Genomic DNA, 15,884 nt, shown 5'->3' with positions numbered 1-15,884 from the left:
TGTCATGAAAGCAATTAGTGAGAGAGAGAGTGGGGAAGAAGAGAAGAGGTTTTTGGAGCTGATTTAATGTTCAGTGTCATCAGCATAGCAGTAAATCATCCATTAAATCTGTGGTTTAAATTGATCATAGCAATTTATTTATTTGACCTTTAGTCAAGTTTACAGTCTTTTTACATTGTCTTATATCACTTATTGAATTTCTCTTTTGGATCCCAGTTTTAAAAGTTTAATGTTTGCTTTAAACTATCTAGAATCTCTGGCTCAACTGTCAATTTGACATTCTGTCCATGCTCACAGTTACACTAATGTAAGTCAATGGGGAACATTCATCATATTAAAAACCTTGTATATCAGAAAGTAGTGTCTTTCAGCATGCTGATATGCGGCAACTCTATAACATGACAAAATGTGGCGCATGTAGCTCCAAGGTATTGGAAGAAATATTTTGCTCAAATAAGGAAAATGGGATGAGTAACAGTACCAATAGTATAACCACATCAAAAAAATATATGTCATATACAGACTAAAAGCATTGAAAACGGTAATTATTAAAAATAAACGGTAATAAATCCTACTGCTTCTTCATAACCCATAATGACCACCACCATCAATGTTCATAGTGTATTGAGGGTAGGTAGCACAGTTACATTCATTTATTCTTTCTTCCTTTTCCTCTCTTTCCCTTCTTCCCAGTGTGCTTGCCCTTCATTGCTTTGCGCACCTGGAACCCTCTCCAGTGAGCCTGGATGATAACAGCATTCTGTTCCTTGATGACCAGCTCCCTCTCCTCTTCCTCCTTCTGTTCCTGGGCCAGGCGCCTCTCCTCCATAATCTGGCTGTACTCGAGCTCCAGAACACTGTAGTGCTCCTCCAGCTCCTGCAACTCCTCGCTCTCCTGTGCATAGTACACAGACACCTCTTCCAGCTCCACCTGAAGGGATAGGGAAAACCTCAATCTGTGTTTTCTCATTAGCACTTAGTGTGAAATAGAAAAATAACACATAATACAACCCCTTTTTTGAAGCATTGGGACATTGGAGAGTAACAGGTCTGACCAATTTCTTCACTTTTTAAATGTATCCCTGTAGCACAGAGCCCTGTATCATGCCCATGTTTTGCAAGAGATTATCAAATACAATATATTATTTGCTGTCTATGGAGTTGCTTTGTACCATATGCACCTTTTGTGAAAGTTATTTGTAGATATAACACATTTGTGGCACTGTGAATATGATAAAACCTGGGGTGGGAAAGTATTGTGTTTGCCTCTTTTGTATCTTTTGTGAGGGAGCAAGCACCACAACTGGTCCATTGAACAAAGTTCAAAGCTCCAGAATTATTTGCACCCTTGATGAAAATGAAGAAAAACAAATTTAAGTTGGTAAATGGACTGCATATATAAACAGCTTTTATCCAAAGGGCTTTCCAATTAATGTCCATTCACCCATTTACATACACACACCAATGGCAATAGGCTGCCATGCAAGGCACCAACCAGCTTGTTGGGAGCAACTGGATGTCTTGAACACTTCGATACACCCAAGTTGGGGAATCAAACTGGTAACCTACCGAGTGCCAGGCAACCAATCTTACCTCCTGATCTAATGTCGCCCCCTTAAATGGCAATTACATTTTCCTTAATATAGTTCATCTCTGTCTAAGATAATTACAGTATGTCAATCCATCACTTCCTGTTTCACAAGAGTATGAAAATTATTGAAAACAAATTAACCGAAGTCTATGCAATCAGGTATCAGTTGTCCCTTGTTGTTAATCCCATTGGCCATGTATCCGATGGAACCCACCTACAGTACTGTACATATATATATGTACTGCATGATAACGGATATCATTTAGGGCAGTTGTCTCAAGTTAGGTGAGTTTGTTGAATCTGATGTGGCATACTCATATGAGCCCTCTGTACAAAAAAGTAAGAGAAATATAATAAGAATATGAAATCCACATTGAAATGGTTAAGTGAAAACAACGTCATTGTTCGACAATAGGCGGCACGGATGCAGTGGGTAGCACTGCCGCCTCACAGCAAGGAGGTCCTGGGTTTGAATCCCGGTTGGTCGGGGCCTCTCTGTGTGGAGTTTGTATGTTCTCCTCGTGTTCGTGTGGGTTTCCTCCAGGTACTCCGGTTTCCTCCCACAGTCCAAAGACATGTAGGTTAGGCTGATTGGAGAGTCTAAATTGCCCATAGGTATTAGTGTGTGAGTGAATGGTGTGTGTGCCCTGTGATGGACTGTCCAGGGTGTATTCCTGCCTTTCGCCCAATGTATGCTGGGATAGGCTCCAGCCCCCCTGCAACCCTATTCAGGATAAGCGGGTTAGGATAATGAATTAATTAATTAGTTAATTAATTAATGTTCTACAATAGCCATTTCAGTCTCCAGTCTTAAATCCCATCAAAAACCTGTGGTCTGGAGAGGGCAGTCCATAAGCGCAAACCCAAGGATATCAATGGTCCTGAAAAGTTCTGCATGGAGGAATGGTAAACAATCCCTCCAAATGTGACCTTATAACAAATTATAGGAAAAGACCCCCAAAAAAAGTTGAAGGTAGACGCACTCATTTTAGAGAGTCTGAGACGAAAAGTCCTTCCAAGCCCTGTAGTTCTGTAAAGAGTGTTCACTGATTCTGAATAAGAGTGGATTTATGTCCGTATAGCTATGAAAATGCTACATGTATTGGTAGTATGCCCTACCTGTTTTTCACCCACGTCAGCATCATACTTCTGGATCCAGTTCTCAATTTCTGACTCCACCTTGTTCCTCCTCTGATGAAAATACAAAAAAACATTTTGGTATTACTCATTTTGGAAAAAATGATTGAGTAATGAAGACACTGAGAACCAAAAGTTTCAAAGTCCCGGTTCCTAAGTGTGTGAAGATGTAAGGGCAGGGGGTCACATACACCATAGTGATCAGGTTTAAATGTGGACATGCTATTATTTACCCATACTCTTGCGTATTTCAGTCTAATTTACGTTTATAAATGGTTATTCATAGAACTATGTGGTCAGACTTTGAAACTTGGAAAATAATAATAACCATAGTCAGATTTTCAGCACAGTCTATAATGTCGGTGTTAGTTTATTTTCGCACATACGTGTACATTATGTCTGCAGTAAGTACAGTTAAATTGAACACATTTTGCATTTATTCTAACAAGTATTTTTTTTAGTTTGGCTTGGTTTAGCGGTTTAGGCTTGTTTAACTTTGGCTTGCAAACCCGGAACTCTGCCATGTCGTGTGAATATTGACTAATTCCGGCTCGTATGAACCGAGTTCCGTCTCCGATCCGAGAGAGCTGCGTTTCAAGGTATTGTCTTGTGTTATTCTAAAGCAAGTCTCCACAATATTCACTAGCATAGCATAGTTTTCTTTGTCATGACCATTTCTAGGCGAGTCTGGCCCAAGTAAAGGTCTCTTCTTGGAAGAACTGGACATATTTTATATCCTGATCGATAGTACAAATAAACCGTGTCAGGAGAGATCTGTTAAATTAGTTAATTATGTGATAATAAATCAACAAATTAAGAGAGGGAAATGAAATGTGCTTGATTGAATCCTGCAATGTAATTCAAAGAAGCCATAAGTTGCACTGTGTTTATGTAGCATGAGTGGTGGGACTGGAGCCAACAGCCCAGAGCAGGGTTATGTCTAGCGTACCCTTCTGAGGGCCATCTCAACCTCACGGTTCTCTGTGATCAAGTTGTTGAGTTGCATACGCAGCTGATTGATTTCCTGCTGCATATTTGCCCGGCGGCCCTCTGAGGTCTTCCTGTGTGACAGATTCTGGTTCTCCAGGTCCTGCAGCATTCGAATCACAAAGTCTTCCGATATCTTCTCCCTCTGCAGCATCGAGTTCTTCAGCTTACGGATCACCTTGCTCTTCTTCAAAGTCTGAGGGGTAATTCAATTATTTGTTATTGATCACTATGGTTGTGGAAGCTCTGTATAGTAATATTGAATATAGATATTTGAGAGCTCTGAGACATTAATTGTCTGATAGGGATGGTATGAAAGATGTAAAGACCTTGGAATACCATTTAAAAATGAATCACCGGTAATGCAAGTCAGCAGCCAGCTGTACTATAATGGTTGACCAGTTTTGTTAGACATACAGGGATAGCGCAGGATAATTGTTATTACTGCCATTTGGTGTTCTCTTTATTTGATGATTTGTTGTTTTTCTGTGAGCTCTGGCTATATATGGGGAAATGTGGAAAGGTTTGAGGGGACTCGCTAATACAACCTCCTTTGTATGCTTTTTTGCATTGGGTTAGCTATGTACTAGTGAAGCATAGTGAAGCAAGCAACTTCCTGGTTTCCTGTGATGTAGCTACATATCTTTCTTCTAGAAGCTAATCGTGAAGAAATGTTGCAACAAAAGTATAGAAACAAGAGTATAGAAATCTTACAAGAGTGAATAATGACATGTTTAGCCATTTGAATCTAAATGACACAATATGCACTCCCTTTTCTCCATCAAATAACTCGTATTTATGTATTAGACTTAAGAATGTAATTAATTTCCCTAAAATCCCTGTCACGCACACATATGGAGTTATAAAGTCTTAGAATCAAGCACTCTGTTACAACCCAGTATTCTCAGTCTATAACAGGGTAAATGATAGGGAGATGGTGTGTTGAATGGGGAGTGGGAAAGAACACTGCAGTCCTATGAGTAACTCCGGTCCTGTGTAATAAAGGAAAACAGTGTGCTGTTGGAAGGATACAATCCAGCTGGAAACATTCTAAATTATCGGAGCAGAGGGGCGAAGTCAAAGTCAGGGTGGACGAACAGGGTGGAGCACAAGTGATACACTGAATACGATAAGGCAACAAAATCCAATCAGTACATATATCAAAAGGGCTAGGTGAGAGTCAAAAGTCAAACAAAAATATGAAAATACAGTCATACACAAAGTCCAAGAAGTAATCAACAATCATAAGTTATACATGCAAGGTTTGCAGAGCTAGTCTACCCACGGTGGACTTTTTAAAATAGAGAGAGACAGTCGTGCACACAGCAAAGATGCACAACTGTAAACAAAAGCTTATGACAGAGGTCATAACACACCACAAAAATTAGCAAGGGTTGCTAGTTTTTGGGCGGCACGGATGGTGCAGTGGGTAGCACTGCTGCCTCACAGCATCCCCCATTGGCCAGGGCCTCTCTGTGTGGAGTTTGCATGTTCTCCCTGTGTCTGCGTGGGTTTCCTCCGGGTACTCCTGTTTCCTCCCACAGGTTAGGCTGATTGGAGAGTCTAAATTGCCCGTAGGTATGAGTGTGTGAGTGAATGGTGTGTGTGCCCTGCGATGGACTGGCGACCTGTCCAGGGTGTATTCCTGCCTTTCGCCCAATGTGTGCTGGGAACCCCCTGCGACCCTATTCAGGATAAGCGGGTTCAGATAATGAATGAATGAATGGATGGATGGATGGATGGATGCTAGTTTTTGCATCTGCACGAAGGGGTTAAAACAGATGTCGGTTATTCGGTGTATACCTATATGTCTGAAGTGGGGGTGTGGAGTACAGATGTAGTACAGGTGGGGGGGATATATCATCATTTTATCAGGTTAAGCAGGGTATATCTCTATGGTAACATCATTTACCACAGCCTTTTCAGGCACCGGCCACTGTAGGAAGAGGCAATTTTAAGTTAGGGTTAGGATAAGGGTTAGGTCTTATAAAAGGGAGATATTGTCTTATCTTACCTCAGCATCCTTATCTTTAGTTGTAGCTGCCACATCTTCTTCCAGTGTAGAGACCACCTCCATGTTATTACGGTGCCTGAGAGAGAGTTCATCAATGTAACGACTTCTGTCTCGTTCTACTTGCTCCTCTGTTGGGCTGACCAGTAGCCTCTCCCGGAGGAGGCCCTGCAACCCCTTCAGCCCCTCAACCAACTTCTGGGATCCTTTATCACTAGCCTCTCTGCTTAGCCCCTGGCAACCAGAGGGGTGGGTTCGCAGGTAGCGGAGGACATTTTGAAAAGATCCACATAGTGCCTGTTCTAGCCCTTCAAGATGGATCTTCCCCTCCTTACTCTGCTCCTCCAGCGACCGTTGCTCCTGAGTGGCAAAGCTCTCTTCTAAGAGCAGGTGCTCCTGCAGGACTCTCATAAGCCCACCCCAAAGCCCTGCTGATATCCTCTCCAGGCTGACCAGAATTGTTTGGAGCAGGAATGCTGTCTCCACCTTCCAAATGCATTCGTCCAGGATTTTCACGGTGCGTTCAATCTGTAGGGTTTTCACCTGATCGCCCGATAGGTTTAGGATCTTCACAGATTCATTGCTTATCTTGGAAAACATTCTAGAAAGATAGACTCAATGTCAAACAAGGACCCAATAATTTCAATTTATGTACTGTGTAGCTATTCAAAATAAATTAACTGTTCATACGTTTTATCAAATTGTAATATAAAAGAACATCTACTGTTACTGTAGGTGTGGCATTATATGTTTTGCAAATAAATTATAAGTGTGTATCTGTTCAACCAAATTTATCGGGATCTGACTATGCATGTGGACAAAAAAACTGAAATAGGTGTGGCTTAACCCTTAGACTGTTTAATTGGGAGCACATTTTTTCTGGTTGAATTGACATTACAACATATTCAAGGCACCAATGCATAATTTAACCCTGATATATTATTAACTATGGAATATAACATAAATGGTATGTAATTAAACTACTACTACTACTCCCCTGCTGGCAGAACCTTTCAAGTATCATTTCCTGGCTGCTGCCACAATAGCAGACTGCCAAATGAAACACAAAACCACTGTATATAATACGTAGAGACAGTGACGTCCATAGATACCAATGGAGAGCACATCAAAACTCGCATTCACAAATTGCAAATAACACTACGATACTGAGAAAAGTGTTTTTGGACCACATTAAACAAAGCTGTCTCGTTAAAGTTGACAATCGCAATCTCCATATAGTGAACAGATTTGAATGAGAAATGTAGTTGTTCTGCTTGTTTTTTCTTATTTATCTCCATACAAATTACAAAGTGGGTGGCTATTCATGTTGGCAGCGTGACCGTGCACTACAGGTACTACAGGTGTGGTGAACATTTGCTCCCAGCCAAAACAAATGTATTATGAGGGCCTTATTATTGAGGTAGAAAAATAAAATGTTCTGTATGATCGACCGATTGCCTGTACATTTATTTAATTTAAACTTATTCAAGTTATCAAAACAAATTTTGGCATGTCACTACTGGAATTTTTGAACTAACATCCAGATGAGGTTGTAGCTATTGATTTAGGTAAAATTAACATGTGTCTTTGTATATAGAGCTTTCATTAAATTCTGATTCTTTTTAATAACTGACTGATGTTACATATTTCAACACCACCCCTGTCAGCACAAATAGTTGACCCGGGGTTTTGTTTGCTATGGATAAGTTACTCTGAACATATAGTAAGAAAATTATGAAAGGCACAAAAAATGGAAAACAATGGAAGGCAATATAATAAAATAAATTGATGTTTTTTGTGACTGACGTTACATGTAGACTAGACCAATCTTTCGTCTACTGTTAAAATTAATTCAAAGTTTCTACAATTATTAGAACTTTTTTGGTCCATGTCCACCGATGGATTTTGCCCCCCTGTGTTCGGCAGACCGTGACTGTGTTTGAAACCGCATACTTAGCACACTACTCTTACTACATTTCAATGAAAATCAGCCTGAAATTTAGTACCGGTAGTATTCAATCCGATGTTCTGAACAGTGCACCTGAAGCACAACGACTACAGTTTTGCACTCTGTTATGCAGCCAAATCTCGATTAAACCATTATCTGGTTCATCTTAATATGAATTAAAACCCGATAAATTTAAAGAAAACGATGTGTATACGTGCGTGAACAATTTTACAAGGAACACTTTCAGCTAGGCCACTCAATGAACGTAGCCTTATTCACCCAAGACTGAAAGACCGAAAGCAACCGAAATCATAGCAATAAACTGCAGCTAGCAAAGACTCACCCGGATGTTAGTTACCATGGATTTACAGCAACCTCTGTTATAATCTGATACTTTTTTAGTTTTTAGTAGTTTTATTCCAGTTGTACATATCAGCAAGCATTAGGCTATAAATTAGCACCACTTTCGGAAATATTCGTCTGAATTTGTTTGTATTGGTCAGCTGTTAGGGTTGCTAAGAAACCCAATGGGGGTGTTTATTCGATTCCCTGCCATTTCAAGGTCTACTACGGATTTTATATATTCGTATTTTCTGGTGGTGTGCAACACTTGTAGGCTAGATGAAACACCGGCACGTCTGCGGTCACGCCGTCTGCACTTTCAAAAACGTCGGTCAAACTATCTGCACTTAAAATGTTTGTGTGCATCTACAGTGCGCTTTGCGGTAAGTCGTGTTTTGACGAAAATGTACGGCCGGAAAACCCCATGAATGACACGTTCAATACCATTAAACTGTAATGCTCAGTACTCCTAATAATGCCTTTTTTTTCTCAATAATAAATTATGGGATAACAAACTCTACCATAATAGCCATTTGATTCAATACATGGCACTATTTAAAATTGATCTATTGATTATATGCATTTTTACTTTAGGAGCTTCAAATTATTTGATCAATACATGTCATATTTAATCATCCATAATTATAATCCATAAAATGAAATCAAACTGTTTGCATTCTTGCATTCTTGAAGAACACCAGGCCATGTGTACATGCCATCAACTATATGCAGTTTTAGGAATTTGGAATTATGGGATGGCAAACTCTGTCAGTCCTCCAAAGCCAGTAATTTGTAACCATAAACATTGTAATCAAATTGAGACCAGGACACTCTTGAAGAACACATGTGCTTGTACTGTAGGTATTTAGAATTGTGCAAACTCCACCACTCCAATGCCCAGCACCTCTTTTATCATGTCCATATTTATTTTTTACATAACATTACATAACATTACATAACATTACTTTACGTTGCATTACATTACTTTGCATTACTTTACATTACATAACACTAGATTACATTGCATTACTTTATAGGCAGATGCCTATGAGACAGCAACCTACAACAAAGTGCATACCCATAAATGCAAGATGGTGATTCATGCAGCAAGATTTTGGGTATTTCTGATGTGAATGGGGATGAGATACAGGGAATTTTAGAGGAAGGGTTTGGTGGGATTCAAACGTTAGGCTGAAGGCTGAAGCCTCAGCTTTCTGTTCTTGGCTGACAGAAGTGGAACCCGACTCAAGCATTCTGAGATGCTTTTCTGCTCACCACAATTGTACAGAGTGGTTATCTGAGTTACTGTAGCCTTTCAGTCAGCTCGAACCAGCCGCTCACTGGATGTCTTTTCCATTTCAGTAAACTAGAGGCTGATTAGATTATATCACATGAGTAAGTAGGTGTACAGGTGTTCCTAATAATCTGTGCTCAGTGAGTCTAAAATTTCCCTCGGGATGAATAAAGTATATATCTATCTATCTATCTATCTATCTATCTATCTGTATACATAATTAGAGATCACCTAATACGTTCAGTAGGTGGCAGTCATGCACAAATTGTTTGCAAACCGCCGTTAAACCTCACAGAAGAAGAAGAAGAAGACAAGAAGAAGAAGAAGAAGAAGAAGAAGAAGAAGAAGAAGAAGAAGAAGAAGAAACAAAAACAACTTCTTTAGCTGTTTCGGGAAACTCGTGGCAAGCTTTGCTTCTTGCAACAGAAGAGACAAATAAAAGGAAAGTAAGTTCAGTTAAAAATCTGTAAAAAAAAAAAAAAAACAAGTAACATTAGCTAGTTTGTTACTTCTCTAGTGGCTAGCTAAAAAGCTATGAACCAAAAACAGGAACTGCTGTATCTGTTAACATGGCGAAACTTGTCAAGCGTGTAGCCCACTTACATAGGTCGATGTGCCGCTTTTCATTTTTAATTTTGTTTGTCTTATTCACATTAAAAAGTTGAAAAATGGGTTTAGTATTCTAATTTTCTACTTTTTTGCTCTCAGAAAAAATGGTCTCAAAACATGGGGAAAATGGGGTTTTGATACGATGTTTGCATATCTCTTTTTTTGGAGTAGTGGTGTTTTGGCTTCATGGACTCATCCACTAGCGCGGGAAGTTCCGGGGGGAATTGAATTAAGGGATTTCATTAACTCGCTATACCTACTTGTAGATTAAGCCTGTATTTATTACCTCTATTTATTAAAGTGCGTATGATTTCAGAAATGTTGAATGTCAAATGTGCCGCAAAAATGATACTATAAAATAACATTGATACGGTGGACAGGGTGGGGTTAGGGTACCCCTGTTCTTCACGAGGCTGACATTCGATTCGGTCCGTGTTGACAAATATCATTGAGTGCATCTTATATTACCACTATAGTGCAACTATTTTCGGGCATTGTAGTTTTCAGCTTCAGACCAAATGTCCCACAAACTAAAACACCTTTTTCATGAAAAAAAGTTAAAGCTATGTCTTATTTCGTTTATATTGGAAAATAAAGTGATTCAATTTTATTTGACCATAGAGCGAGAACATTCCATTTAGTTTAGGTGGGCAATTCCACAGTTATGTCAACCCGAGCATGAAGAAAATCTACGTATTTCCCAATTTCACATTTACCTTTTGGTTGTATATTGTTTTTTTCACTCATATTGTCCCCAGTGTTTTTGTAATGAAATTGAGAGGTAAATGAGGCATAATGAATCGAATTTAAGAGGGTAAAGTTTGAATAGATAATTATAGAATCTTATAAATGTGAGAGACTGACTGCAACCGTAATGTCCGTCATGTGTTTGAGGAAATGTTTCGAATTAGGCGTTTGAAATGGGATTGTATTAAAAGTTGTGCAAAGCTAACGTTCACGGAGGTGATCTGTGATCTATAGTTGGTTCCTTTTTCTATGTTTTTTTCAATTTTTTTTGGAAATTGCGGACGTGACTTAAATAAGCTTCATATATATATAAAATATATATAAAATGCATATGTATACGAACCTTGGTAGTTTAGATATAAAAAAAGGTATTTTCACCATTTGCTGTCTGACTTGTTACGCACACATTAATTCCATAGTAATGTCAAACAGAACATGAGTAGTTACTTATTTCTTTAACACTTCCCCTTAATGATGTTTAAACTATTTATTTTGGTAAGCATATTGTTTGGCGTATATCTCTGACTGTCTTCTTATTTCTCTGTCTCATCATTGCTTCCTTGACTGTCATTAGCACAACTCTGGTCCTCATGTTGACAAACGGCAATAACATACTCCAAGGCCAATCAAAAGCCTTGAATCAAGACTAGATACTGAACGCTTTCTTATACCTGTACTATGCAGCAATTGAATACGCCTGACCAGTCAGTTCGCTTCTCCGCCGTTTCAGTCCTATTACGTTTGGTCCCCTAAAATGGAGGGTCTATGTATAAAAACGGGTTGTCATTCCAATATGGATCACTCGATATGGCTGTAAATACCCTCAAATTAATTAACTTATTAAATTAACCTTCAAATTCATGGTTTAATTTCAAGTCCATTGTAAAGAGCCAAAATAACTGAAATTGTACCACTGTTCAAATACTTAAACTGCACTGTAGTCCCCCCATTTCAGGACACAATCATTTTTGAGACATAAAATTTATGTAAAATAAATGAGTCATGTTTACTTTGTCGCATATCTTTTCTGGTGATGCTTTTCCAGATCTGTACTGCATCTTGAACTTCTGCCTTTTTGAGTGGTTAGTTGCCTTAAATCCTGTTCAGCATATGAAATACATGTTCAGTTGAATTTCGGATTTGGGTGAATGACTTAGCCAGTCAGAATTTTCCAGTTCTGGCTAAAATAACTCCTCTGTTGCTTTAGCGGTTTGTTTAGTATCATTGTCTTGCTAGAGGATGAAGCATAGTTCAATGAGTTGCCATCAGCAAATACATCATGAATGAAGACAAGTCAGGCAGTGCCTGTGGCAGCATTGCATACCTAAACCCCACTGCCATGTTTTAGAGGTGATACTATGCATTTAAATGGATACCAAAACATGTGCTAAATATTTTCATTTATGTTGGTGACAGATCTGAGGCCTTTTATTTTTTCCCAGTAGAATTTGCTTGTGATGGAGTTTAGTGAATTAAACCTTTTAGTGGTGACCTGGGTTGGAGTCATTCAGAAGAGGTAGTTAACTTTTGTAACTATGGTCATTTTTATGGTTGCTATTCTGCCAATTAGAGAGGTAAGTGTTTGTAATAGTAAGTTTGTCCAACAATTTAAGTAATCTTCAATTGTGTTTACTAAGGAGGAACAACTCTTGACAGCTTGTTGGAAATATGTATACCCATTGTTAATATTAATGCTGGGTGGCATCTCTTGATCTGCAGGGAGAAGATGGATACAGTCCCTTGCAGCAGGGGAACAGTGGTCAATGAAGAAGACTCCTCCCAGTTGGCTAAGCTAGAGGCTCAGGCAGTGCAACAAGAAAAGTGTCAAAGTCTAAAGCAGCAGGGACCAAAAGATGCGATTAGATGTTATGATAGTGGTCAGAGCTTTATTGAACTGCCAGGGCTTTTGCGGCATAGGCAGAGAGACCACACCTTACGCAAACCGCACCGCTGTCAGGCATGTGGCCAGGAGTTCGCTCTGCTCTCCAGCCTGCAGCTGCACAAGCATTCCGATGCAACTCTGAGTTGCCAGTTCTGCCAGCGGGTCTTTCCATGCTCAACCAGTCTGGCCACACACCTGCTGCAGCAACACAGAGCAATACTAGAGAACCAGGGGCTGCAGGACCAGTCATTTAACTACCACCAAAATGATGGCCCATATGCCTGTGTCCCATGTGGGAGAAACTTTTGGCAAAAGCCAGCATTGCTGCACCATCAGCAGGCTGGTTGTGACCCTCTAAGTGACTTGAGACCATGGCCCCACGTAGGTATTCTCACAGTCTCATCGCTGATACCACAGGCCCCTACCCCTCCCTCTCTGCCATCATCTGCTGTCCCTATTGCCTCAACATCACTGCCACCAGCTTATGTGGCCCCATCTCCCATTAGGTCCCACCTTTGCTCATTGTGCCCTCGAGAGTTTCGCTCTCAGGCAGGCTTAGCCTGCCATCAACGCCTCAGCCACCCTTTGGAGTGGAAGAGGGCACAGTCTAGGTTTTGGAAGCAAGGGGGTGACAGGTTTCCATGTCCTTCTTGTGATAAGGTCTTCTGCCACTCTCCCTCTCTGTCTCAGCACCAAGCTCGGTGTCATATGAGGAAGGTGAAGAGGAAGACCAGGACTAAGCACCGGCGCAAGAGCCAGTTTTTCCCCTGTCGGTCTTGTGACATGGTCTTCTCCCAGACTTCTAAACTTTACCTGCACAGGAAGGAACAGCACTGTCGACTGGAAGGAGATGGGAAGCAAAGAACGGCAAGGCCTGCAGGGCAGTTGAAGAGAAAACACACTCATCCATGCTACCTTTGCAGCAAAGTGTTTCCAGACGCTTTGTCTTACTGGGCACACCTCAAGACCCATAGTGGACAACAGAGGCGAATACAGAGAGGCAAAATGGTCTCTGAGCTAGACAAGGAGCAGCAGGTAGACCAAAGACGGCTCTTCCAGTGCCCACAGTGCGACAAGGCTTACAGCCACCGTTGCAACCTAAGCAGACATCTCCATACGCACTCCAAGATCAGGGAAAAGTCAGACCCTGTGTTGGGACCCACAGATGAGATTGGAGAAGGCCCAGCAGGGAAGGGAGGGAGGAGCAGCATAAAGGGTCACCAAGCGCATAAGAAATGTCAAGATAAGGAGGATGACGGAACTTTTCCCTGCCCGTCCTGTGAGGAGGTGTTCAGCCTGCACTCCGCACTCAGGGAGCATGAGGAAGTGCATCAGTCCATGGGGGGGGGCTGGCGCTGCAGTGTGTGCAGCCATGGCCTGGATTCCTTCAGAAGGATGGGGAGAAATGTGGCAGGGTTCTATCATTGTGTGCCTTGTAAGCATGCTTTTCAAACACTGAGTGTCTTCCTGCAGCACTGCCAAATGCACCTCCTCCCCCGCACAGACAAAGAGGGCGGCACAGATTCCAGTGATACAAATGATTAGTCCAATACTCCCAGTGCCTTCTAACATATGGCACAAATTCAGAAGACAAGCACATGACAAGATTTTCATATTGAATTTTTCCCCTCAAGATTGTGAAGTGCACTTGAGTAATATGCTATATGTGCATTTGTGTGAAATGTGACTTGAATGATGATTCAAAAAAATTTTCCTAATGAAAAGAGCATTCTACACAATGATAACCGCTAAAATTGCATGCTGCTTGGCAATTTTTTAAAATGATTATTTGATGGCTTACTCCATCAGCACCACTTGACTTTCAATCTGACTTTCAAACTTTAAAGACCAGTAGATATTATGGTTAAGAACAACCACAACGAAAAGTCAAATAATTGTATAATTTGTTCGAAAATCATAACAATGGCAAAGATTGGTCACATTCAAAAATGTTTGAACATGAGAGAACATCTGAAATATATATATTTTTAAAAACCCTTCTGCCACAAACTCAACTACATGTTTCACATGTCTAAAATAGGCAATAGGATTTTGTAGATAATTTAGTTGTTAAATTGAGAAACCACGCTTGTTAATTGCATTAATCAGCAATACTTTCTGGCCCTCTAGTGGACATAGCCCGCACATACCAGATATGTATGATAAGTGTTCATGTTTGGATGTTATAATTGTTGTAAAAAAAGAAAGGTTCGATCTTATTTAAATGGACTTATTTGAAATGAAAATTTTGATCAATGTGATAGTTTGCAATCAAGGCCATGTATTCGAAACATACGCTAATGAAAATGCAAATTTAGGAACCGATAAGCAGAATCAAATTCACATTTCTTATCGGTTACCTGGTTCCTGGAATTTTGAAACCGGTTCTCGGGTTCCCAACCCTAGTAGTAAGCCAAAAAAATAGCCAAGCAGGATGATTTAGCATTTGTGAATGATCATAACCTGTCTTTTGAGCAGTATTATGAAAATCAGAGTTCATAATCTGAAAGTAGACAGAAAATTGTCAGAGTACACTGAGGTTTTCCCCCGCTTTAATGCCAAAGATATGATGCTCCAAATTTGACACAAATCCCCCCCCCCTTTTGACATTCTCTACTTTACATTACATTAATGTAAGCTGGCAAACGCTCTTATCCAGAGCGACATAGAACAAAGTGCAAAGTGCATACCAGGTATAAGTGCGCTAAAAGACCATAGAGGGAAGAACAATTGCAACTGCTTTCTAGAATGATAAACCCAGTGCTTTACAATTGATGCCTCGTTAACAAATTTAACACAAAATGTATAAGTCAACTGCAACTGACTGCCATGCAAGGCTCCAACCAGCTTGCTGGGAGCAATTGGGGATTAGGTGTCTTGCTAAGGGACACTTCAACACAGCTTGATTGACCCAGCAAATCCTTCAAACTTCCAGGCGACTGCTCTTATCTCCTGAACACTAACAACACATGAAACACTTTTCAAGTCATGAAAACTTCAATTCAGTTTCTATTTTGTCACCAATATTTTATAAGTATGGAAAGTAAAAGGAATAAAATCAGTTTTATTTGGATGGACATTTGCATCTTTTCATTTGTGTTTACAATGATGGTCTGCTAGTGTAATTTGTCATCTAAATGGCATAAAATCTGTGGTGTACTTTGCATTCTGTAATGGGAAAAGGTTCAAGATGGTTAGACTGCAGCAAATTAGCAATCTATAGAACTTTTGTTTGCACTGTACATAATGTGAAATGTGTTTCTGAAGTGTTTGAAAAAGCTGGGGATGATCAATTTTTCTTTACATTTGGAATCCCCAATTATAGGTCACAACGTA

The 15,884-nt window shown here is 40.1% G+C and overlaps 2 protein-coding genes across 2 annotated transcripts; one reads left to right on the top strand and one right to left on the bottom strand.

The window, feature by feature from the left end:
• Positions 1 to 111: 111 nt before the first annotated feature.
• iqcd (IQ motif containing D) lies at positions 112 to 8,154 on the bottom strand. Its single transcript, XM_061261294.1, has 5 exons — positions 8,018 to 8,154; positions 5,730 to 6,327; positions 3,678 to 3,911; positions 2,711 to 2,782; positions 112 to 931 (listed from the first exon to the last, which is right to left on the bottom strand). Exons 2-5 carry the CDS (start codon positions 6,324 to 6,326, stop codon positions 650 to 652), a joined length of 1,185 nt encoding a protein of 394 aa, XP_061117278.1. The 5' UTR covers position 6,327; positions 8,018 to 8,154; the 3' UTR covers positions 112 to 649.
• A 1,479-nt stretch (positions 8,155 to 9,633) lies between these two features.
• Positions 9,634 to 15,627, top strand: si:ch211-148l7.4 (uncharacterized protein LOC563603 homolog). The gene is made up of 2 exons (XM_061260057.1): positions 9,634 to 9,756; positions 12,386 to 15,627. Exon 2 carries the CDS (start codon positions 12,393 to 12,395, stop codon positions 14,091 to 14,093), a length of 1,701 nt encoding a protein of 566 aa, XP_061116041.1. The 5' UTR covers positions 9,634 to 9,756; positions 12,386 to 12,392; the 3' UTR covers positions 14,094 to 15,627.
• Positions 15,628 to 15,884: the final 257 nt, after the last annotated feature.

Source organism: Conger conger, chromosome 11, assembly GCF_963514075.1.
Source record: "Conger conger chromosome 11, fConCon1.1, whole genome shotgun sequence".
NCBI lineage: Eukaryota > Metazoa > Chordata > Actinopteri > Anguilliformes > Congridae > Conger > Conger conger.
The sequence above is the reverse complement of the archived record's forward strand: the minus strand, read 5'-3'. Positions and strand labels throughout refer to the sequence as shown.

Excerpts from the sequence above, each read along its gene's own strand:
- iqcd (XM_061261294.1), bottom strand. The coding sequence starts at position 6,326 with ATGTTTTCCAAGATAAGCAATGAATCTGTGAAGATCCTAAACCTATCG. Across the intron at positions 2,783-3,677 it reads TTGAGATGGCCCTCAGAAGG|AGGAGGAACAAGGTGGAGTC; the intron begins GTACGCTAGACA and ends TATTTTCATCAG. Across the intron at positions 932-2,710 it reads CTGACGTGGGTGAAAAACAG|GTGGAGCTGGAAGAGGTGTC; the intron begins GTAGGGCATACT and ends CTATCCCTTCAG.
- si:ch211-148l7.4 (XM_061260057.1), top strand. The coding sequence starts at position 12,393 with ATGGATACAGTCCCTTGCAGCAGGGGAACAGTGGTCAATGAAGAAGAC.